The sequence below is a fragment of the Halictus rubicundus genome, chromosome 2, assembly GCF_050948215.1.
Source record: "Halictus rubicundus isolate RS-2024b chromosome 2, iyHalRubi1_principal, whole genome shotgun sequence".
Taxonomy (NCBI): Eukaryota; Metazoa; Arthropoda; class Insecta; order Hymenoptera; family Halictidae; genus Halictus; species Halictus rubicundus.
The window spans coordinates 23,785,814-23,811,963 of record NC_135150.1 but is presented as its reverse complement, the minus strand read 5'-3'; the positions used below and the strand labels follow the sequence as shown (position 1 = coordinate 23,811,963).

At 43.0% G+C, this 26,150-nt stretch overlaps 2 protein-coding genes across 3 annotated transcripts in view; both read left to right on the top strand.

The window, feature by feature from the left end:
* Positions 1-20,303, top strand: part of Pka-r2 (cAMP-dependent protein kinase type II regulatory subunit) — a 36,221-nt gene extending 15,918 nt beyond the window's left edge. For both annotated transcript variants that reach the window (XM_076806083.1, XM_076806084.1), the window contains exons 3-8: positions 2,995-3,078; positions 6,026-6,132; positions 6,479-6,740; positions 8,837-8,995; positions 10,996-11,098; positions 12,012-20,303. In XM_076806083.1, coding sequence (XP_076662198.1) covers positions 2,995-3,078; positions 6,026-6,132; positions 6,479-6,740; positions 8,837-8,995; positions 10,996-11,098; positions 12,012-12,142 — 846 coding nt within the window. In that variant the 3' untranslated portion in view covers positions 12,143-20,303. The remainder of the gene's footprint in view (positions 1-2,994; positions 3,079-6,025; positions 6,133-6,478; positions 6,741-8,836; positions 8,996-10,995; positions 11,099-12,011) is intronic.
* Positions 844-26,150, top strand: part of Smf (small ribonucleoprotein particle protein SmF) — a 40,092-nt gene continuing 14,785 nt past the window's right edge. Inside the window, exon 1 of the mRNA XM_076806096.1 lies at positions 844-857. The gene's annotated coding sequence lies outside the window, so the exon portion shown is untranslated. The remainder of the gene's footprint in view (positions 858-26,150) is intronic.

Sequence of the window (26,150 nt, the reverse complement as noted above, 5' to 3'; positions counted from 1 at the left end):
TGAAAAAAATTCCTGAAAGTTCAAACGGTCTCGAGAACCAGATTAACCCCTGCATTACGCACGTGTTCTTCGAAACGTATTCTATAAAGAAATATATAACTCGTGCAATTTTTCTTATTTTCACTTGACAAAAATCACACGTGTACTTCAAATGTCAGTAAATATGTGTGGAAAATCCCGATGCGGAAGGTGCGACAGATTTTCGGAAAAAAATTCCTAAAAATTCAAACGGCCTCGAGAACCAGAATACAAATCCCTTAATTACTCGAGTCGCGCGACTCGTTTCCTGTATTTGTCGTAGAACGTTTTACTGCCGCGCGTTTCAGCTTTGTCGTCATAGCCCGGCTGCTCTTGTCGTCGTTCCTCGTCGACAGTCATCGATGTTTCACGCATTATCCCAGCCGGCTGTTGCTCGCGCATTTTATTGCTCCCCTTTCGCCCCGCTATTTGTTATATTTGCATTGTTCAAGGCTCCCGTTGCTAATCGAACCGCTGTACTGTTATTGCTATTTACACATTTGCGCGTCCGCGAGTTTGTAAAATGTAAGAAGACAGCATTGATTACGCTGCCCGATAATTGTTAACGTTTTTCTGCGATCCTATGATGAGAAGGCGATTTTTCAACGTGCTGTCGTCTCCCAACTTTTAGGAATTTTTTGTGGTTTAATCGTGTGAAGTATGTGGATGATACTTACGTGGAATGATTCTGCAGACTCCAACGAATATAACCGTATTTTTTTAAAACAACGTAATAGTGGTTTAAATATGTTTGAACTGTGTTTGAAGTAACGTTACATTGCCAATTTTAAATTCGTGTTTTAGGGGCGTCTTGCACTCTTTAAATATTGTTTAAACATGTTTCTGTCTGTATAATGATATGAAAATATATATCGTTCTGTTTGGGGGAGTCTATAGAATTAGGCAAAAATTCTTCACATAGTTTTTACGGTTGAAGCAGAAAAAATTGTTAAAGCAGCCTCAAAATCTCCAAGAATAATCGACTGTCCGTCACAACGGGAAATTAGTGTTGGACAGCATAATTACCCAAAATTAATCAAATTAACGTTGACAACAATTTTTATCATGTTTTTGTAAAATGACAAAAACCGAGCAAGTTCACTTTTCAGTAATATTGTGGAAGTTTGACATACTTTTACACATTGTTACTTGGTCCAATAGTCATACAACTTCGAAAATCTGAACTCGCCATGTTTCTGTTCCAAAGTCTTCGATTTTCCTTATACTTTGTCCACAATAAACTTCCTGGTCGATAATAGTCCTTGTTCCTGCAAAGTGACCGCTAAAAATGGGAAATCGCATGGAGATCCGCAGAGCAGGTATTACTGTTATTATTCTATCTTATTATTTCGTGTCACGAGAGCGAAACGATAAAGCTATACCCAATTACGTAGCCGTTGCTAATTAAAATGTACAAAGATAATCAAGAAAGGGGAAAGAGAGGCACGAGAGCCTAATAAATTCAATCAATCGGACGACAGGCTCGCATAAACGGAAAAAACTCTCGCGACCAGTACCGTCTGACTCGTATTAACGCGGAAAACATGAGCACAATGATGCAAACACATTTGCATTACAGTAAGTAATATTGCAATGTGGCTGGCTGTGCGTGCAGCATTATTCATTGAATTGTTGCGCGGTTGATAAAGGGGGCGGACTGAATATCAATACATATTAATTGAACACCTCCCGCGAACCTCGTTTGCTTTTCATACTACTCAATATTTAACACCATTTTCAGGAATGAATTTGCCCTTCAGCGTTCAATCTGTGCGATGATAACGAATTAAAGAAGAGACTAAACGAGTTCGTAGATTCTTGCATTGGAAATGAACGAACCAAAAAAAAAAACATCGGCAACAAAATGGGGATTAGTAGACCGCGTTTTTTTATGCATTTGCGGGAAAAAACGAAAACAATTTAAAACAGTGGAGAGAATAAAATAATTTAAGAATGTCAATGCATTATATTCAGCTTTACAAAATTTCCTCAGTGATTAATTCGTCTACTGTTTTCGTCTACTTAACACTCTTCTAAAAAAATCGGGCATGAATGATTGAGAACTTTTTAGCAAATTGTTCAGGAGCAATAGCAATTTCATTCGCGAAGTACAATCTCTTTGAGGATATTATTCAGCAGAAAATTGTTAAGTTTTTTTTTTCAAGTACAGAGTAGTAAAGCCATTTCTTTTGGATCGTTGAAAAATTTAATGACAGTGTCCAGTAAGACGAGCTTCAGTTTCGATCGACAAGTGCTATCTTATCGCCACGACTAACGTTAGTTATTCGTGAGTGAACGTGACGCGTGAACGGTGAGAATTTGCAAATTTTCGATCTAGGAAACGGACGAATGCTCTTCCTGGCGCATTACCCGAATAAAACGAGACTGGTGACAACATAGTCGGATTTAGGAGCAACTATTCCCCTATTTAGACGCCGCCGTATATCCGATGATCGCCGGCGACTCGCGTCATTTCGGCCGGCCGGTTGATCCGCAAATTGCGAATTACACGGTGCATATTAAATAGCTGCGGACGCGGCCGAGGGATCGATCGCAATTAGACCGTCAATTGCTTTCGCGTTTCCCGGCCAGAAATAAAACGATCTTCGGAATCTGTCGTTCGGCCGAGAGATGTTTCTCGAACGGACGGCCAAGATGTGTGTTAAGGGGCCAGTCTCGTCATTTTTTAATAATTTATCTGACCACTGGTCCATCGTACAGAACAATTTTTTATTCTCCATCACTTGTTTCTTGTCCGCAAGAAATACAGTGGATTTAAAAGATATTTGAACAATTTAAAATTTGTACAATATTAAATTTGGGCTAATTTTAAAGCCCGAAGCCTTTCGTTGGATTCGTCACCAGTGTCAGTGTACTATCAACTTGTTAAAATGATCAGAGGAAGAGATAAATTTTGATTTTCCACAAAGATCGGCAGTTGAGCCATTTGTTAATATATCGTTGTTTCTGTTGCAGATCGTGTACCCGAAGAGCGACGAGCAGCGGCAGAGGCTCAGCGACAGCGTCAAGAATATTTTTCTGTTTCGGGCCCTAGACGGCGTAAGTTTAAACATAGTACAAGCCGACATAGTCCTCGCTGCGCGTCGGCGCTGCTCGTAATTGAAACGGGAATACGGATAGTCGGCGAGAGTTCGCGCCAACTCGTGGAAATGCCAATGAGTACGTGTAATCTGCTCAACTGGGATTCTGAATCGGAGGGAAGCTTATCCGAGGGAAACCAAGAGCCGCGCTGATACAAATATAAACGTCTAATGATCGGCACCGGGGCCTCCACTCTCGCATCTCTTCACTTACGTTACTTCCGAACGTGCACTGTGTCGCAACGCAACGACCGCCAACCCCCTGAAAGCTTCAATTTTCCCCGTAGAGCATGGATATTATTCGATTAGCCGATCAATTAACGAAGCAATTCGCTGCCACCCGGCCTCGGCCGAGGAGCCTGACGGAACCGCCGGTTTATTCTTAAACCGTTCAAGATCGGTCGTTCGCGGGTTCGCACGCTATTTATACTATTTTAACCGTTTTAAAGCTAACGGCTCCTCGCGAACATCTGATCGGAAATCAACGAGATCGCGGTTCTTTCGTTTATTTACGGAGTACTCTTATTTTCGAGTTTTTGCGCGAACTTTAGGAATTCCTTCCGAAAAAACTGTTGAACCTTCTACGTTGGGAGTTTGCACACACATTCATGGGTATTCGAGGTGCATTCGTGATTTTTTTGAACTCGAAATAATAAAAATTGCATCAGATATATATATATTTTTACGGAACATTTTCAAGGGGATACTCTGGCTTTGAGTGCTAATTTTGGCGAATTTTTTTCTGTAATACTATTGCACCTTTCGCATCAAGATTTTGCATACACATTCATGGGTATTCGAGGTGCATTCGTAATTTTTTTTAACTCGAAATAATAAAAATTGCATCAGTTATATATATATATTTTTATGGAACATTTTCGGATACTCTGGCTTTGAGTGCTAATGTTGGGGAATTTTTTTCTGTAATACTATTGCACCTTTCGCATCAAGATTTTGCACACACATTCATGGGTATTCGAGGTGCATTCGTGATTTTTTAAAAGTGAAAACGGTAAAAATTGGATGGTTTATATATGTTTTCATAGAGCACGTTCTAAGGGGATATTCCGGTTTCCAATGCCAAGTTTTGGGAATTTTTTTCGGGAGAACCAAAAAATCTTTTGCCTTGGGATTTTGCGCACATATTTACTGACGTTTGAAGTACATGTGTGATTTTTTAGAAGCATAAATAATCGGAATTGCACGAGTTACATATATTTTGAAGAACATTAAACCGTTCAAGATCGGAGCGTCCGCGGGTTCGCACGCTATTTATACTGGTTTAATCTGAAATTCTGTTCCGCCGTTCCAGAATTCGCGCGATCGCAATTAGAAACGCAATCTAACCCTTTCGCCGGGAACGGGATGGATGTGGCCCAGTTTTTCAACCGACGGGGATGGGACGTCTTTAATTTTAACAAACATGCGGCTGGTCAGCGCACACTCTTGGACATTAGTTGTCCGAAACTGATTCCATCCGGAGGAACCGGAAGTCTGTTTTGAACTCTTGTGTACTGTTTTGGATCGGTTTGATCGTTGCTTTAATGATACATTCATTTTCCAAAGTTCTATCAATTTTTTCGGTCACAATTTTTGCCGTCATTCGGTAGCTTCAATTATTAAGGGAATTCATTTTTAAGAACAAGCTTATTAATCAACCCGCTTCAGATGAGTCTTGTCCAATTCTTTTTAACTGATCACTGTCACTATAGTTCTATCTTATTCACATGAGGTTACATACTAGGGGTTGCAATTGATCTGCGCGACTCGTTTTACAGCCCAATATATTTAGAGCCACCGTCTTACATAAAAATAAAACTACCCAGCATGGTTGCTTTGCAAACTCGTGGCTCTGCCATAATTTCTTTAGAATATCCTGCTGCACAATGAAACGCGAACTCGTAACATTACCGACTTGATGTTGTAGTTTATTATAATTTGCTACCTTAATGACGAGATACTAGTAGCTTATAAATAAAAGTTCTATACTAAGAAAATAGGGGAATTATCTGTGCAAGATATTCGCTTCTCGAGTATCCTCAAAACTTTGGAGAGTAACTTCGATGATTAAAATGTAACCACGAGCTTTTACAAGCTTCTCCTATTGAAATGATAAGATCAGATAGAAATGGTGAACTTTTCATTCGATTCAGACGATCTATAATTTATTAACAAGAGTTGATTGCACGTCCTATAGCTGAATGCAAAGTCTAAAACGAGAAAAATTGTTCTTCCGCGAGAAAAGTATCTTCAAAGCTAATTACAACCGGAAGCTGTTCAAGCTTCTCAGTTTCAAATTCTTCAACTTCTCACTCGATTCCAGCGATCTATGGCTTGCGAACAAGAGTGTTCGTTTTAAAAGCAAAGTTTAAGATCAGAAAAACTGTCCTCCCACAAGAAAAGTATCCTCAAAGCTAATTAAATGCAACCGGAAGCTCTTAAAAAATCTCGAGTCTCAAATTCTTCAACTCCTGACTCAATTCCAGCGATCTATGGCTTGCGAACAATAGCGCACGTCTGACCGCAAAGTGTAAACGATGAAAAACCGAAAATCGAGCAACTCGAGCTCTCCAACTGGCAATTATCGATCTCAAAGGAAGAGTCCGAAGAACAATGGCATTGTTAGGCATAAAATCGAGTGTCCACAGGCGCCAGCCGGTGCTCCTCGGAATACGTAATTCCCTCGGTCGTCGAAGTGTGTTAAGGATACTCCTAAGAGCCAGAAAGCCAGCAGGCGCGTTGTTGCTTCTCGCGGAGACAGGCTTTAAATTTCGCTAGAACCTCGGCGCCGATCGTCAAGGCGTGTCCTTGTGGAGACGTAGACGTTAGAAAAGAGCAGACAGAGCAGCGGGGCGAATGGTATTCGCGGCACGCATACACACGCATCCCATGAATTCTTTTCCCAGGAACAAATGGCCGACGTGCTGGACGCGATGTTCGAGAAAATCGTGCAGCCTGGGGAATTCATTATCCGGCAAGGAGATGACGGAGACAATTTTTACGTCATCGAGAGGTAAATCTTTCAGCTTCGTCTTCCTCCTCGGCCGCTTTTTCCTCGTATAGGAATTCGGCGAACCGTGAGGCCGATTGCGTTGTCCAATAGGTTCACCGATTCCGATAACCAGTAGGCGATACTTGTATATTCTAATGTATCGGGACATGTGAAAGCCCTTCGCCTCAGGTTTTCAGAAATTTCAATAACGCTTTATCTGCCTGCGAAAAATGTATTAATTTATTTTTCTTTATTCGTCTTCCACGAATTGAAATTTGTTTCTGGTAGCCTACTGGTAATCAATTGAAGCTCCCCAGAAAGGTGCAACTTGCTGAACGATTTTGAGAACAGACCGAACGTTTTCCAGGGGTCAGTACGAGGTGTACGTGAAGGACCCGCATACCAACACCGACGCCATGATCCACACGTACAATAATGGCGGAGCTTTCGGCGAGCTTGCGTTGCTATACAAGATGCCGAGGGCAGCGACCATCAAGGCGATCACGAACGGCACGTTGTGGGCCATGGACAGGCAGACGTTCCGGCGTATCCTGCTCAAGTCCGCGTACAAGAAGCGCAAGATGTACGAGGACCTGATCAACAAGGTCCCGATGCTGAAATCGCTCGAGGCAAGTGACACAGAATGGCAGGAAGGTATTATGTACTCAGTATAATCGGGGGAAACACTGGTCTCGCGCGATGGGAAGCTAATCGTTCAACCGGGCCACTTGCACGGGTCCGAGCGAGTTAGAGACAATTGGCGAAGGTGGGGTCGCGGACGATCTAGCTTCGAAAACGTCGGGTTCGACTGTAGCTTTGCCGACCACCTGGAACTTTACCTAGCCGCCCTTTCGACAGTCATGCGAGCCCGGAGGGTCGTCGCAGAAATTGGCAAATTAGGCGTCCCTTAAGGGCGAATTTAATGCTTATCGGTGACGAAAGTGGATCCGGTCAGAGGAGCGTGTCTTCGATTGCCTCTTTGTTGGATTCGTGCTGACTCCGCCCTGCCAGGCCTGAGTTACGTAACTAGGATTTCGCCCTTGCCTTTGAGGATTGAACGACCGATGTTTGCTTTGACTTCATTATTTTCGATTGGCCCGCGCTCCGATGGCGGTATATTGCCCGGCGTTTCTTAGATTGTAGGCGGGGAAGGTGAAAGTAGCGCGAGAAAATTACGCTATTTTGCTTTTGTAATGGGTGTCGATAACGCTATACAGCATCTATCAGGCTCTATAGATGGCTCTTCTAGACTTCTATGCGGAGGGTGCGAACCTGAAATCGATTTTCTCCGGCGCCCTTGGTTTCTGAGAAATCTAATCTTGAAAGGAGAGGATACGCGACTGTTAGGCTGAGTTGGTGACTCTTCTAGATTTTTGCGCAATGAACGCGATCCCGAGAAACAATTTTCTACGTCGCCCTCGGCTTCCGACGGACTTAATCTTGAGGGACGAGGTCGCATCTATTATGTTCAGAGTACTCTTGTAGATTTTTGTAAACTGATTGCAACCCTGAAAATCGAGTTCTTCTATCGTCGTCGGTTTCTGACGAATTTAATCTTGAAAGAAAAGGCTACATCTATTAGGGTGAACAGTCAGAAATGCAATCCTAAGAAACAATTTTCTACGACGAGGTCGCATCTATTATGTCCAGAGTACTCTTGTAGATTTTTGTGAACTGAATGCAACCCTAAAAAACGAGTTTCTCTACCGTCGTTAGTTTCTGACGAATTTAATCTTGAAAGAAGAAGGTACGTTGCATTTGCAGAATGTTATAACGATGTTGTCGAAACAAATGACGGCAGCGAACGTGTTGAACCCAGAGTCTCCCCAGTTCTCTAATCACGTTAGAGCGGAACCGTGTTGCGGGGACGCCATTGTTACGCGGGCTGCCTAACTCGAGTAGATCTACAATGGAGTTTCAAATCACTGGTAGTTTAGATGGTGCGGAGCGCAATCGTGAAAATTTTTAGCTTCAATTATGGATTTTGGATGACAAAAGAAAAACAAAAATGTGTAATGTGTTAAGAGCCGTTAAGCTTCGAGATTAAGAGCTGCCAATAAAATGGAACTTGAAGATTGAGCGATCCTCGATAACACGACAAGAGCTTTCAAATTTGAGGATAAAAAGTTTCAAATGGTATTGAAACTCGAGTATTAGAAATTGCGAATGAGTCCCTAAATTCGAATATTAGAAATTGCAAGTGGGTCCTTAAATTCGAGTATTAAACATTGCGAATGAGTCCCTAAATTCGAGTATTAAAAATTGCGAATGAGTCCCTAAATTCGAGTATTAGAAATTGCAAATGGGTCCTTAAATTCGAGTATTAAACATTGCGAATGAGTCCCTAAACTCGAGTATTAAAAATTGCGAATGAGTCCCTAAATTCGAATATTAGAAATTGCAAATGAGTCCTTAAACTCGAGTATTAGAAATTGCGAATGAGTCCCTAAACTCGAGTATTAAAAATTGCGAATGAGTCCCTAAATTCGAATATTAGAAATTGCAAAGGTTTGAGATGCCGCATGGGATTGTAACGTCGGTAGCGGCAGGTTTTAAGATACGTATCAAGAATGTGTGATACATTGAGCGCCACTAAGCCATGTGATTAACAATAGCAATCGACTCCGAGCTTAGAAGATTGACAAACCACTTACCGAAGTTAATGTAGACTTTCGCAAATCTTTGACGTGATTATGGCATTAACATAACCGTTTCGTTCCCGCAGCGGTACGAGCGTATGAATCTGGCGGACGCGCTAGTACCGAAACAGTATTCAGACGGAGACAAGATAATCAAGCAGGGCGACACTGCCGACGGGATGTACTTCGTTGAAGACGGTATCGTGAGAATCACCATACTCGGCGACCATGGTCGGGAGATCGAGGTACGTTGCCGACGATCCTATTAAGGTGTGCAAAATAAATTCGGTGCCCTTTTCAGTGATATTTAGCTTTCCTTCGTAAAGGAAGTACACGAGCTTATGGTTCGAAGTGTTCACTATCATTTTGTAGTACTTTCTCTCGTCTAGTTGGCAGATTATGGATGCGTTTCCGGAGAAAGAACGGCGGTTCCCTGGCTATGAAGTCACAGATAAATTTTTTTCACTTTTTCGATGGAATTGTAATGTTCCCCGGACAAATTGTGTTAGGGGGACCTGAACAGATGGTACAGTAAAGTCTTGACCTAAGTCGGATCCTCAGGTCCGTGCTCCCACATAGATTGCGTAGAGCTACCATTTTTTTTGTCACCTCACCGACCGTAGGAAAGGACAGCGTGTGTAAACATGTGTGTACATACCGTTAATTAACACTAGATTTCCGGAACGAGTCAGTTTGACTCATTTACGATTTTATTGCTGTATATATCACGAAAAACTTAAATAATTGTTTTTAAAACGTGTGTTGGCTTTTAATAGAAATATGAAGGTAGGTATTTGATCACCCTCATTATCATACAATACCAATCTTTCAGAGGGAATCACCAACTGACCAGATACCTTCTTTTTCGTCCGGCAATCTAGTGTTAAACAACGAAATACAGTTCAAATTATATTGTGTTTTTATCAGAAAAATGCCACAAATAATCAGAAAATTAACCCTTTGCACTCGGCGCTATTTTCATTCTAAAACTAGATTTTTCTTCCGTCTGACAATATTTTCATTTCATTCATAGGAAACTGATCCGATTACCACATATAATATTTAAATGTTTAGTAATCTATTCGATACAAATTTCGTAATGTAACAAATATTTTGTAATATTTTTTGTAACTTCTTTGAAATAATGCCACAACAATTTCTAGCGGTGCTTCAGAATCACCACTCGAGTGCAAAGGGTTAAACAGAAGAATGCCACAAATAAGCTGGTGAAAGTCCCATAAAAAAATAATGAAAAATAAAGAAGTTTTCTTGTTGGATTAGTAGTGGTTCACACCGACATACCCGACCCGGTATCGGATTACGCGGCATGTTTACACTGCATGCCCTCCAGTGGAGGGGGTTGGCGAACTGACTAAGATCGCACAGCTCTCCATCCGGCTTAGATCAAGACTTCAGTGTTATCTGTTGGGGCCATGTCTGGAGAGTATGGCGCATGCGGCATAACTTCCCATCCTAACACATGAAGAGCGTCCCTTGACCTTTGCGCAAAATGTGACCGAGCATTGTCGTGTTGCAGGATCACGTGCCTACTTCCTTGACCGGTGAAGGGTCGTTTTTTCTCCATGTGTACATTCGTCAATTGTTGCTGGTAGTGCTCTGCAGTAATTGTGTGGCCAGTTTGAAGCAGCTCATGACGCCCCCAAAATCCCACCAAAATTAAAGAAAAACTTTTTTGTCGTGGACCTGGAAGGTTCTCCTGAGCTAGCTCACGATTTTCTTCGTTTTGGTCTGTCATACAGGACCCATCTTCATCGAACGTTATGATCTTCTGCAGGAAACTTTTTCTTTTAAACCGAGATAGCAAACGTAAGCGTCTTCTGATTTCATCGCTCGGTTCACGAGGGATCCAATCTTATGCATTTTACCTAACTTTTTAAGGCGAAGAGATATCGATTGCATGCAAGAGGGTGTTTTTAATGCTGAAGATCGGCGCTTTGAAACACCTACAAGTGGCGGGAAGCGAGGTATAATTTAAACTGAAGTTACGACCGATCGGATGAAAAGGCACCGAATTTATTTGCACACCTAATGTATCGGCTATATCCCATTCGATTTTTCTGCGTCATGTGTGTTGAAACGCAGGCCGGGACACGATCGGTGACCCAGATACCTCGAAACGGCGAGGCTGCGGTGGCTGGTATCGTGTGGCTGGCTAGCAGAACCACCACGCTAATTACACTGTCAATTGTATAGATGTCATTTGGTATTCTATTTGCCGGCACAGATTAATAGAGTTCCCGCTGGTGGGTACTTAGGCGAGCTGGCGCTCGTCACACATAAACCTCGCGCTGCTACGGCCTACGCTGTAGGCGACGTAAAGCTGGCCTGTAAGTTCACTTTCAATACGTTTCTAGAACGGTGGCGTCGGATTGCTGCAGTAGTGCACACCTAAGTGTCCGCTCTTTTGCACACTTAAGTGTCCGCCGATCCCCCCCCCCCCCTAATTCCAAAAAATAGGATCTCCAACCGAGCTTCGAGCAGGCCGATCGAAATCTGATACGTGAACTAAAAATTCTTACCAGAATTTTGATTATTTTTACCGGAAAAAAATCACACATGCGCTTCAATTACCAATAAATACGCGTGCAAAATCTCGATGCAAAAGGTTCGACAGTTTATCTGATAAAAATTCCTGAGAACCCGCAAACGCCCTATCTTGAACGGTTTAACGGTCTGCGAAACATATTCTATAAAGAAATGTGCAACTCATGTAGTTTTGATTATTTTTATTTGAAAAAAATCACACAACCACTTCAATTACCAATAAACATGTGTGCAAAATCCCGACGCCAAAGGTTTGATAGTTTCTTTGAAAAAAATTCCCAAAGATTTGTGCAAAACGCCCCCTTACGCGTCTGCATTCGGTCCCGACTGCGGACACTTAATTGAGGGGTCCGCTGCAAGAGGGAGCTATGCCACAGCGCTTGTTTTGCGAGATGTTAAGACGTTAGTGAACATTTGTTTGTCAGTAGAAATAGTTGTGGTCACAATTTTTATATGTAAGCTAGTTAATGGAAAAGTAATACGTAAAAATTTTTAGACATCGCCAGATTTGTAATAATGCTCTTTCTTCAACATTCTCTGGCACAGCTCCTTCACGCAGCGGAGCCCTCGATTGTGCACTACTGTATCGCCGGTTTGACAGTGGATCGGGAATGATCGGGAGAGAGTGCATGATAGCGTGCGTGAGGTGCGTGGCTCGAGCCGCGTGTTGTTTAAAAGCCGCACGAATTTTTCCAGTTTTGGACGTTGAAGCTTTCGAGCGTTTACTTGGGCCTTGCATGGAACTCATGAAGCGTAATATCGACGATTACGAAGATCAGCTAGTAAAAATCTTTGGCAGCAAAGCCAACGTGACCGATATCCGATGAACTGTCCGGCAGCCGGCGATTACCGTCGCACTGCTGTACCAAAACGCAGCTCCCGGCCAACGGAAAACGACTTTGGTACAGTAATGTCGGACGAGCACAAACATAAAACAAGAAAGCAAGCAAACAAACAAAAAAAAAAAAAGAAACTCGTACCACACCCACTTTGAAAAAAAAAAATGAATCTCATCCGCGTGTTTCAAGTAATCATCTCAAACGAAAAGTCGACTTTCGTAATGACTGTTCACTTAGACGTGTACCAGTATAAGGATCGTCGTTTAATAGTTACCAAGTTTGTACCTATAACACACACACACACACACATACGCGCAAACAAGAACGTGAATACACACATACACATGTTAAACAAACAACTGTACACACAATGGAAACAATGCAAGAACACGGGAAACAAACGCGTCCGCGCACAAACGCGAAACATACGCGAGCATACATAGTTGAGCTTGAACATACATAAACATACAAACGTATACATGCACGAACAGAGACAGCAAAGAACGATAGGAAGGCTAGCCGATCACGTACACGGTTTTCTTCCGACACGATTCGCGTCATACGGTACCGATGGAACACGACACACACTCTCTTCCTCTCTCTCTCTCTCTCTCTCTCTCTCTCTCTCTCTCTCTTTCTCTCTCTCTCTCTCTCTCTCTCTCTCTCTCTCTCTCTATCTCTAAAGACTGCATCGGATCAACAAGTATTACCCTATCTTGTCGTGTGCTCGATCGTTCGATGCGCGTGCAACATCCGAGGATGGCTCGCGAACGAGATTGTTGTCCATTCGTTTGTTCTGTGGGGTTTTTGAGGGTGCGGGGCGGGGATTATAATACGGAAACAATGATCAACAGATGTACAATTTCATTGCCATTCTATTCGTTCTTTGTACCTTAGAAGACACGTTTCAGGACGACGATCAGCAAGACCCGCTATCAATTAAATTATTTCGAGACCGCTCGGAATTTCTCCTATTCTCGGAGGGGGAACCGAGGCGGCGATACTGTCGATCACAGTATACGTTATGTTTTTTCTTCGCATCGTAGAAGAACAGTTTTTATTGATATATAATATATTATTACATATATATATATATATATATATATATATTATAGCTTATTGTGAAAATATTAGCTTAATTGTACGGGAGAGATGTATACGCACGTTTCGAACGTTCGACCGGTAAGCATCCGATCGTGCCGTGGTCCGTTTCCACGACGACGATACGGTTGCGTATCGTAGACGACGATGCTGCGGTTAGGCGAATTCAATGGTGCATTAGGAGCAAAGAGCACGACAGGCAAGCTAGAGCAATTACTAGTGTATCTATATGTTAATAACTTTTAAACAGAAGAAGAGAACCGTAACTATTTTCTACGATGAACGTGGCATTTAAGTTAGAATTTTCGAGGCAAAAGAAATGCTAAATGAAACACGGATAACAATAATTAACCGAGAGGACAACCGAAACAAAACGAAAGAAAAAAGAGGAAAATCAATGGATCTCGGGGCGGGGGGAGGGAGGGTGGGAGGGGGTATATATATTTTGTTCGAAATAACGTTCACGCGTTTCGGTCCGTATGCCCACAGTAGAAGACCACCGATCATCTCTGTAAATTATATTCAAACACAGGACGATTCTCCTAATAACTATTCCCATGTTCCTAAGTTAACGAAGTTGCTCTTTGCTAAGTTAACGCGAAAGTATTAAAACGAGAAATCTATACATATATATATATCGTACGTGTATCAGCAACAAAAACGTATGCATACGTATTGCGCGTGATACGTATACGATATCTCCGTAGCGCACAATTACGGCAAACCGTTTTTTGTTCAACCGATTTGTTTATAGACGCGCACAACATGCTGGCTGCGCCGAACCGTCACAGACTTTTATTGTTTCTCCTCGATGGTTATTAGTTTTTATCGCCTACCGATCGTTTGTTACGAAGTGACATAGCGGAGGAAAGAAAAAAGAAAAAGAAACGCTTGATGCGCGGCGCGCATCGCCATACTTATACACATACACACGAACATGCGTACGTATATACATGTATATGTATACGCAAGCGTACATATATGTGTGTATTTTCGATCGACGGATCAGTACTCTGTCACCACGGTTTCGTATACCGATCGTTTCGAACTATAGTATCGTTGACTACACACCATATTCATAGCTATTCGCTGAGTTACGGTACCATCGTGAAAACCAAAAAAGAAAAAAGAAAGGAACAAAAAAAAATGAGAACAATTCATAAACAGCTATTTCTCGCTACGCGGACTCGATCCCTACTGCCATACTTTCTCGCCAGAAGATTAGCGTGTGTCTTTCCGATGTTCGGTGTCTTCGATCTCTTTGCCTCTGCGAATCTCTGTGGACTGCGGATTTGATGCGTTCATTACTTGAATTTTATGCAATGAAGCGAGCAAGTGCCATTCAACGCAGCGGACCGATTAAAAGAATTGAAAAATATGGTGCTGGTCTGAGCCGATTAAAATCGTTAACACGTTAAGCGCTACGTCGATCCACGGGGACCGACACTAGTTTTTCGTTTAGGCGACTCGGAGAGGAAACTTCTATTTAGAGACAAACTTGCAGTTACTTGTAACGTGAACGAAAAGTATGGACTTTATTTTACAAGCCCGCGCTTAACGTGTTGAGGAAATAATGACATTTCTACTTGGTTCCTGCTTAGTATAGTATTTATTTTGCATAGGGATCCGCAGTCTACGACCCTTTCGTTCCTTGAGAATTTTGGAGAACGTGCCGCTTAAACCGCGGACTCCTGCGAGTTCCAGGCCTATGCCGGGGTCGGTTCTGACCCACGCCGATATTTCACTACAGTTTTCTTTCGACATAAGCCGATGACTCGGGATCGGCTTTCGCCGTATTTCGAATGAAGAAGATGTGGAAGAGGGGAAAGAGATGTTCTTATTTCGAAATAAAAAGCCTCGTCTTATATCGAAATAAAATTGTACGGGTCACGAATGACTCCGGCATGGGAGGGTTGAAGCATTCTGCTAATCGCGTAGCAATTGTTTACTACATTTTATAATTGTTATACTCGTTTGAAAGATTACCTCCATTACAGTTGCAGCTAGTTTGTTCTCGTTTTGTGCGCTGCAAATGCGTTTCTCGCACGGTGAAATCAAAAGAGCATGATCCTGGCGTCGCGACTGGGGGTTGCCAGTTATCAGACGGAACAGCTAAGATAAATAAATGATTCTGTTTTATTGGTGAAATCAAACGGAGTCGTTAACGAGTGCGTGGGGGCAGCTAAAGCCGACTGTAGGACGCAATCAGCGCTCTGTGTATTTGGTAACTATAGTCTTCTGACTGGACGTCAGATGACTGTAATGACCTTTAAAGTGCAATGAGAGATTACGCCGAGTGACTGGAATCGCCTGACTGCGGATTTTCCGCATTCACAACAAAAATGCGTGGGCGAACTACGGCGCAGCGGGAACAAGATTTTCAATTTCATTAATCCAATAAAATTGTTAAACGAACAGATGTTCCTCCTAGGATCGACAGAATTTTGATTTTGCACAGATAGATCTCGATCCGGTCTGATCAGCAAAATAAAAATATTCTATATTTGTTATAAGATGTAGGAATCGCTTATGAACCGGTTTCCTTTATTTAACAATTCGGCCGGGTCGAAAGTAATCTACTGACGAAGTTGAAAATCTTTCGACCAGCTTTGTTATAAATGCATAACGTCCGCAGTCTTAATAATCGCTCTCGCGTTTCATGTTGCGCGACCATTAGAATGCAGCGAAGCTGTGGACGTTGAACGACTATAGCGACCTGCGGGACGCGGTGAAACTATAGCGAGCTATAGGACGAAAGGGTCAGAATCGATGTCCTGCGAGAAAGGATGGCTGGACGATCGTGTCTCCGGCACGTTCATGTGTGTCTTATCGGTGACTCCTGGTAACAGACTCGACCAAAAAATAACCTATCGAACCTATTTTTGTTACACGTGTAACCACGATACACGTTATACACGCGCGATTACGCGTCTTTAGCATCGTGATAAATGCGACGAGGAAGGAGGGACGGTGGGACGGATATAATCGAAAAGAAAGAAAAACAGAAAAAAAATGGGCAGAAAATTCGAAAACGTTGCGCGAGAACTGAGGCGCGCAATGCTAGTCAACCGAGCTCTTCGGATGGCCGCCCTTAGGGAGACCGGGTTTCCCTTTGTCCGCGGCGCCGAACCGTCATTTTTATTACTACGAGAAACTACATATGTATTCACTGTTGCGACTGAACCACTCAATTATATACAACCGTAAGCTTTCTAAATAATATCACAATCACGGGGGAAGGAGGAGGAGACTAGTGCGTGTGGTTTCCGGGAAAACGGGACGCGAGACGAGCGAGAAAAACGCTATAGTACAATAGTTGCCATCGTTGCAAAATTACTTAGCCGCTGTCCTCGGTCGAGAAACACTTTTCGTCTGATTTTTGCTCTTTCTGAAATCGATTGAAAGACAGGCCACGTGTTCAACGTTAATAATTTAATAATTGGCTGTGGTTGTTTACGAGAAAATGTAAATGCAACGTCAAACTCTACCAACAATTTTGCTTCCGTACGTTCACGAAACCACCTTCGACCCTGTAATTGTCGCTTAATTTACGATTTTGTGACGGCAAAACACTTTCGGATTCTAATGACGCGATTTTAAAGCGAAATCGTTCAATAAATGAAGTTTTTAATATTCGTTTAGAATTCAAATGTGTTCACGTATTAAAGAAATGCAAATTAAAGAGAGCTTAACAGAATCATTATTATTAAAAAATGCAAAAGCAGAAAGGACCGTACCAACTCCAAAACTTTCGCTGACGTTCTTTCTGTCTGTCTGGCATAATCAGCGTTTGTCTCGCTCGTCGATCGAAGGGGCGCTAACGATTCGCGGTATTGATCAACGAAGGTTGCGTTGTCGATCATTTTCCGAGGCCACCGTCATCGCCGCGTAAACGAATCCATTCTCGCTGATTTTCTTCTTCAAGCTCGGATGAACTCGCGGACAGTCTCGCAGCGTGGAATTGTTCAGTCAGAATTCCAACGACCGTGCCATGTTTCATTTTTCTTTCTCTCTCTCTCTCTCTCTCTCTCTCTCTCTCTCTCTCTCTCTCTCTCTCTCTTTATAGTTTTTTCATCGAACATTTGCGAATTCTGCGAAGCTATAGCCGCGGTTTCTTAGTCTTCCACCGTATCTCCAGGCTGTGATATTATTTTCGGCAGAGCGTTTCATTGCTTTCATACACGCGAGCGCGCGAAGAGACGCGTGTTGTCTCTCATCACGAGCAGCTTCCAAACGGAGAGAAAAGAAAAACCACCCGGTAGAACGGGAAAAAGAGAAGGACTATCGTGGAATTGAGGTATCCCGGAGGCGCGCGAGATCGATCGATCGATCCATCGTCGATCGCAGCTTCCGGTCCGATCGTGAACGTCTCTCGATTAAATGTGTAGGAGAACAGGAAATCGGGCTATCAGGAGAGTGATACGTACGCGACGTATCTATACAATCTATTATATACATAAATATATGTGTATATATATATATGTATACACACACACACACACAGAGTGTCTCTGGTTTTAATGGCCGAACGTTGTTCGAATCTTCTCTGTGCGTTCAAATGAGAATGTTTGACGAACACGCAGGTCTTTCGAAGCGTTGTTTTAAATGTTGAAAAAACATTCGAAGGGAAAAGTGTGTCGAAGAAGAATTACATCATGAATTTATACGAAACATCAATGATGTTTTCATTAACATAAAATAACGAGCTTCTTAAGGAATTCTGTTTTTAGTTGCCAATCTTGAAGAACGTATTTTGAGACGAGTAATTTGAACGCGAATACTGCTGACCTGTTTTTGTAATTAGATCATTATTGTTCCCTTTGTATTTCATATTTATCTTCTAATCTTTTATGATTATTGGGACTGCTAAGACGGCAAAAATAGTTGATGGACACCATTTGTCGAGCAAAATTGAAATCACATTACGAAGACAGAACAAATCAGCACAACAGATCAATGATGCTATTTATTGATGTGAAACAGCATAGAAATGAGTTTATTACGAAACTCTGTGTCTGTCTTATATGTCTCTGTCTACTGTGGACAATTACGTATTGCCAAGAGCAGGATCTTGTATCGAATAGTAATGAGATGAATCAGGTCCGAGACGAACTAGTGGTTTGTCCTCGCATGAACAGAGCAAACATAAGTCTCGCTGATCCCTGTATCGCAGCAACGTCCGCCAGTATTTCCTTTACACGCCATATTTTCGTCGGAACTTTTCGCGAAATCTTCGAAATGCCATATTATTGTAATAATCCGTTCTCATTTGGACGCATACAACGTTCACATCAATCGGCCAGGTTAAACCCCGCGGCAGGCTGTCCACAAAATAGAAAACTATTCTCGCACACCGAATTGAAAAGATATATTTAGACGGAGTACTTATTTGTGAGCCAACAACATTCGATAAATTAAGTGTAAACGCTTAAGTAGATTTGACCCAGTTCAAGTTGTACTGTATGTGTCTCTAACCAAGTGTGCGGTTCCTCCTACATGTGTTGCGTGTCGCCCATTCGTCTGTGTACACGCGCGCGTGTGTCTGTGCGCGTGTTTCTGTATGCATGTTATGCGTGTGCAAGCATCCCCCCGGAGCGATTGTGCGTGTGTGCCTCGTTATTACGAATGCGTGCCTGCGCACGCGCGCGCGCGCTTTTGTCTAGGTATGTGCGTGTGTTGCGCGCGCGCGCGCGTACGTATGTACACGTATTTAGTCGGCTGTTGTTGTGCGCGTGTGTGTGTGTACGAGTGTGACGACCGAGCCACAGTAATTTATTACTTGATTTGCATGTGCGCGGTCGTCGGCGAATTTTCGTCCTAGCACGGTTCGTACCGATTCGCGTCATCGTCATTGAAAGTAATCAGCGGCGAAATCAAGCCGAACCGTTCCGTTTCCCCAAGCGGAGAATGAATCCCACGTAATCATGGCCACACACACACACACAGAGAGAGACTCGAACGCGGACGTACGTCGAACTATGCGTCTCGACGGGTTTCTGAAGCCTCGGAGGATTTCCGGTTACGTGTTCCCGCGATCCTGCTTCCGTCGAGTCCAGAATTATGGACGGTGTTCGAATTTTCTTCTTCGACAATTTTTACCGGTATATCTAATAACCAAAAATAAGGAAAAATTTGGTAGGCTCTTTTCACCCATTTACTATTTTTCTATCCTGTAAACTGATCGATCTCCTTCTGTCCGCGTTGCTTAATTTGTTGGTTCAAAGTGTAAGGCAAAAATCGGGCGAGATGCTATCAATTACAAGACAACGCGAAATGATGCTGCTTGTTTGTACAACGCCACGTCCGAACAAATTCTCGATTCAAAGTGTTTGCTATTGCGAACGCAGAATTGGCATCCACGCAAATAGAGTTTAGCAGATGTCCGCAATATGTCTTGATGCGGCGTGAACGACACTATTTCGATCGACGAACAGTACGAGAATATTTTTGTTCGAAGAGCCTACCGTTTACAGAATTTCTCCTCATTTGTGTAGAGTATCTCGGTAGAATTTCGACGGAAATATAGGACACCTTGTATTTCTGGCTCCCGTGTGAACTGCACCGGGGTCAACCCGACGAGTTGCACCGTTGATCGCGTGCCTCGGAAGCATTGGCCACCACTGGTTCGCTGCCATTCCGTGCAAATCATTCGAGCCAGTTTCCAATCCGGAGGCCTCAACCGATCGTTGATCGATGGTTGGCCTCGGGTACCTCGAGAGAGCCGTACACTACCGTCCATAAGTGCTCCGCGGAGATGACAAGTTGGCTCAGCCTTCCTTCCGTCGTCACGCGATCCGATTTGGCACCGTTTAGGCCAATAACGGAGGTGCTCGTGACAGTAGGCGGGGCTAGTGGCCCGCGCGACGTGGTGGGGGACCTGGAAACCAATCGGACGCCGCTAGACTCTCTATCGGACCTACAGGGTGTTGCGATTGCTTGATAAGCAGTGAACTTTGGGGCTTTAATCGGCTTCTTAATAAGCTCTCGACGAAGGATTATTCGCATTCGCAAAAATATGACGATTAGACTACGGATCCTTAGGCAAAATTAGAATTGTCTGCATCGATTGCAAGAGATCAGAGGATCTTAAACAACTTGAATTCAAACAACGAATAGTTTATATTAATTTGAAAGACTTGTTGATTCGCGGTGAGTAATGTTCAACGGTTACATCGACGAATGGTCTCGAGAAACTACTTAAAAAATGATCATATCACATTACTGAAGAGGACTTGTTGATTCACAATGAAAAATATTATTAATTAATTCTCGAAGAAATTGTTGAGTCACTCTATGAACTAACTGCAGCAGAGACTGTCTGGTCGTAGACCCCGAAGAGACCAACAAAAGAATTATTGTTGAACAACACACAGCAATGCAGAATACAGCGACACCAGTGCTGTCTGCAGTTACGCACCATCTGTCGCTGTACTTATGGTCGCCAGTGTACGTTCATTTGGCAACCGTCGCGCGTTCCGTAGGCAGCTGCGAGAACAGAAAGATGCGACCGTATGATAACGCCGGGAATCGTAATGATGCAGTCGCGCCACCCTGAGCCGAGATGCGTCTATGGGACGCGTGCATAATTCATCGCTGCAACTCGTCCCGTTCCTTGTACGCCGTTTCCGGTCTTCGCGTGCACCAATATCGACGTCCGTTTTCACGGGCTGTCTAGCGCGCGGCCCACGCGCGTTACGATTGATCATGCGACTTTGTCTTGCGAGATTGTTCGATTAATTGCAACTTGTGCGCCGCTGTTACCGGATATCCATAGAATTACAGTAATTGCCGGGAAACGAGCGCAGTTGGTTCGATTGCCTTTGCGCCCGACGTCTTTCCTTCTTTTTCGTTGCTTTCATTCATGCTTCCGGGAACGGGAAATACTATCGATAGCAATTAGACTGCGGGTGTTCGATTACTTGAAGTACGAAGACACCGGAGGTGGATACAAGTCCATTTCTTTTATCAATTCCTAAACCTTTTTCCTCGATTGCAACAAGCTGGGGCAAACTAGAAAACGATTTCCTTTTTTTAATAGGATTAATTGAAATTAATGTAACAGTTTTAAATGGCTCGGATGTTTTTACTGTTCTCTGTTGCTTTTACTCATTTTTGTTACAAATACATAAAATTCGCAGTCTACCTAGAAGTACACTGCAGATCTTTGTGCAAAATAGAAGTCGTTGGCCCTAATCGCAAGAAACAGCAACCATACCGTTTCTTTTCTACTTCAACAATCCGATAAAACAATACATTGACGTTGTTAATTTCTGTTTAATGCTTCTACCGTTCCAAATTGCACCAACTTGTTTTCATCATAAACGTATAAAATCCGCGGTCTATTAATAAATTCGGAAGAGTGTAAATCTTAAATTCTTCTGCCATTTTTACCGTTTTATGCCGCATACATCTTTGCATGCGTAAAATCACAAAGCAAGACAAAATGGCGCGTTTCAGATCTGTTCCTTCACAATTATCGAAACTACAGAAATGTTTGCTTGAGGAATTTTGTAGTATACTTCTTTATTAAAGTACACATCCAACGAGTCTGAGATAAAATCGAAGTAAATTCGTTCCTGTCATTGTTACAAAGGAAGTCCGATCCGAGTATAGTTCGATCCTGTTTAGGGCTCGGCAGTTCTGGCGTTAGTCCGCGAGAAACGCAATTAAGAGAAGTCCCAAGGACAGTGTCCCGAGGATCGACACGGAGAAAAGCAATGAAAATGAAGGATAGACCCATAAAAAGTGAGAACGCGTAGCTCGTCGCGGCTGCAGTTGCATTTCAGCCATCGACGTGCAATAAACGGTGCATTCTGTCCTGACTCAATAATCAAACTGTCCAACTATCTGCAAAATAAAATCAAAACGCCGGAGTTGACACTAGGTTTGCGGGACTCGTCAAAAAACGACGGATTCTAATATTTTTAATTTACAACATCGCAGAGATACATATATGAAGACAAATTTCATTTTTCGGTTTCATATCATGAAAAAAATGGCTAAAAATTTAGATAGTCACATTCTTGTTATTTTTAATCCTATTAAGAGCATTTTCAGTACTTGTACCGTGCCAAAAGGTGACTTGTCGGTTCTGAAATTGTTCCTGTTGAAAAATCCACTAAAAAGTAACCATAGGGCTTCTAAAAATTATGAAATAACCGCCGGTGGGCAATGTGTTAACGCTAAACCTACCGAGCAACAAAACTATCTGGTAAATGTTGCCGTACAAAAATGGCAACACTAAGTAATTTTCAATAGAACAGATTATTGGACAAGGAAATGTATTCCCTTATGTTCCATTGTCTCAACAATAATAGTGAAATATAAAACCGGTCGTTTGATAGGTTCGGTGTTGAGTAGTGTGAAATAATCGCTCTTAGTGCTCCGCAAATCTAGTGTTGATTTGGTCCGATGCGACACAACAGGAACTCGTCTGTGATGCGGAAGAGTAAAGCCTGGAGCAGAACAATTGTAACAGGTGCTTCTTTTCGAACTGTCCTCGTCTCGTAGAACCTGTCCGTGCATGCATCCTTGCCCGCAGGGGCGTGGCTTCTTGCCCCGCAGGGGCGTGGCTTCTTGCCCGCCGTTCGCGTGTATGTCCAGGACAATTAGATAATTCGTGGCGAGTCTGGAGAAGAAGAAAGCGGAGGAGACCCCCGTGCAAGTTCGACGTCCTTGTACTCCGGGAGAAGACAAGGAGACGAAGAGGAACACGAGGAAGACTGGCTTAGATACCGTAGCTTTCGTTTGAAGAAACCATTGTTCGTCCTTCGGCGACGGGGCTTAGATGTCCCGGCGGCGATATGTAACTTTGTAAGCGAGTGTGCGTGCGGGGAAAAACTGTTGTGTACCGTCGACGAGCGTCTCTCGAATGGAACTCGAAGATTTTTTAAACGAAGAATCTTCGGGTCGAGTCGAGAACGACCGACGAACGAAACAAAACAATTACGCTATCGTAATACTATCAGGGTATCGAGATTGATGGACGGTATCGCGTTCGCGACGGTCTTCACGGTTCGTCTACCGGAAGCCTAACACGCTATTATTATATTCAGATTAGTTCGCTTTCAGCAGTTTTTCGTTATTCAGCTTGGTTGTTGAAATAGTTCAACACAATGCAACGTTCCCCCGTCATAAAATGTTGAAACAGTTTGGCAGAAGAAAATCGTGGAGTCTCTGAATAGTATGCTGTGTACTTACTATGGCTTTAAATAGCAACGTGTATAAAATTAATTGGCCCACCTTTCGGTAAATTGCGGGATTACGAACGTCGCGTGTGCGTGATCACGGTAGCGAGCGTGTTGAAGCGAAGCTTCGGCGGGGCTTTAGAGGGCTCCGAGTATTCGCGAACACCTTGAAGAGGCTTTCGCTGGCGCGATCCCGTTCCGTCTATAGTGGATCATTCGAGTGTTCTGTGTGTTCTGCGAGAGGAATTGCGAGTTAGAGGTGACCGCGGGCTGTTTCGCGTCGCACGATCCACCCGGAAACCTAGTCCGATTCTCCTAACAGAATTGGTAACGGGAACATGCGTTTCCCCCGTACGGTCGCGCGACCTAAGGGACAGCGAGGCGTTGCGGAGCAGTGGAGGCTGTTCCGGCTCGTCTCATTGGCTGACAACTCTCTACGGTGGTGGGGGTAGACTGCACGCACAGCCGGCGGACTTGTGTACCCATTTTTCTGGGAGATTTATGGTTGTCGATGCGGATCGTGCGACGGCGAGACGGGCCGCGGATTTTCGATATCAAATCATTCAGTGTTGTAACCGTAACGACTTCTGCGTGTCTACCGGCCAAAACGGCCGTACATTCGCGATCGCATAACAATAACTTCGACCGGGATCGTCGCGGATTTTTTTTTCTTGTCCCTGCTCCGATCCGCGACGGTCTCGCAATAAAAGCCGCATCAATTTCGCACGTACGAGCGAGCTGGTGATGTATGTACGTTTGCAAGAAGATGTATGTACGTTTTAAGCTGGTTAGATTTTATACATGTATACGCTTGTAAGAATGTCCTCTCTTCATCTCTCTCTCTCTCTCTCTCTCTTCCCCTCTCTCTCTCTCTTTCACACACATACATACTGACTCACTCACTCTCTCTCTCTCTCTTTCTCTCTCTCTCTCGAGTTACAAAAGAAAAAAGAAAAAAACACGTGTTGTAAGCTATAAAAAAATGGAGCAAAGAAGAAACCGCGAAACAAACAAAGAAGCGACAAAAAAAAGGAAGATAATGAAGATAGTAATTATTCTAACGTACTTAACGTTTTTTCCGTTTCACGATGTGTTGTAGCGTAAAAAAAAAAACAAGACGTGCACATACGTATATATACATATAGATATATTATATATACACAGAATTATATATTAGATATGTCGATATACATATATATGTCGAGACTCGTTTCCAGCTGGTCTGATCGGGTATTACTTTAATAATTATAAATTGCGTTAACCTGGCAGCGATGCGATTGCGAGATGATAAAACACAGATTATAAAATGAAAAAAAGAAGTAGAAGAAGAAGAACACGAGAGAGTGGCGCGTGTGCAATCACGATATAGTCTATTGTATAGCGTACACTGTCATGTCGACGACAGTTTAGTGAATCCGTAGTCCGTTTGGCAGTGGAGTAGGTGTAACGACCGGCGAAACACACACAGAGAGGAAAAAACAAAGAAAGAGGAACGCATGTAGAGCGGTTGATGCTTTTCGTTGGTCGATTCATTGGCACGATTATGCAAGCGGTCACGCGAGAGAACGGAAAACGGGATGAACGAGCATCGGGGAATCCTTTGATTGGACCATTCTCTGGAACGCGGGCGCGAGAATCGGGATTCGATTGTTCTACTTTAGCGAGTTGCTTTCCGTTGTTGTATACCACGATTTACGAGGCTTCAATCGGGCCGTGTCTCGGGCCGCCATATCAGATAGACGCTGAAAATGAAAAAAGAAAAAAACAAGAAAAAAGTATCGTTGCTTAAGTTGTTCTTAGTTTCTAACAGAAAAAAAAAGAGTACACGGCCCCGTTGCTACCGATTCCTATGTGTCTACCTTACAGACTGCTGATTTAATGCATTTATGATAAAACGTTGAATAACGCTAACGCACTGACGGCTGCTTATTTAAATGCGAACGACACGCCGTTGTCCTCTTTGCACAGTTGTCCATGGAAAACATGGTCCTCTGATTTATCATAATAAAACATATATATATATATATATTATGATGCCACCTGATAAGCGCTGTGAGTGTCGTCTGCTTCGAACCGTTGACAAAAAGAGGAACAAATTATCACAATCGATTGCTATTTTGATATTCGGTTCACGAAACATATCGGCAGTCTAGAGTTACACATACATCAGACTAATTGGCTGAGTCAAGTGGTGCAGCGGAGAACTGCATCGGGGATACCAATTCATTCACGTTTCCGTGGCGAGTCGATGAACGTCTTCTCCTTGGTTCCCGTTTGAACATGTTGCCACGTGCAAGTGCTGTGTCGATGTGCAAATAAAAAGAATAAAAAGAAAAAGGAAAAAGAAGAAGGACGAAATTTCGGCGAAGAACCACGCGGTGTGCTTGACCCGTGCTCGATTAGACGACGATACGTATGTAGCTACAAAGCTTCTTATACAGCATCACTGCCGGATTAAGTAGCGGCGTTTACTATTCTTTTTTTTTTCTTTTTCCGACGAGCCTCGCATTGATTTGACGATTCACCCAGTTTCGGCGCAGAGATACCGTGCGAGTACCGTACTTTTAGTTGATCGTACAAATTCGTTGACTATATGTTCACGAAACAGTCACTACTCTGACATCTTGCTCTCGTATACTTACTCAAATATGGTGTCCATACGATGGTGCGTGCAAACATTTATATACGTATTATATAAATATAAATAT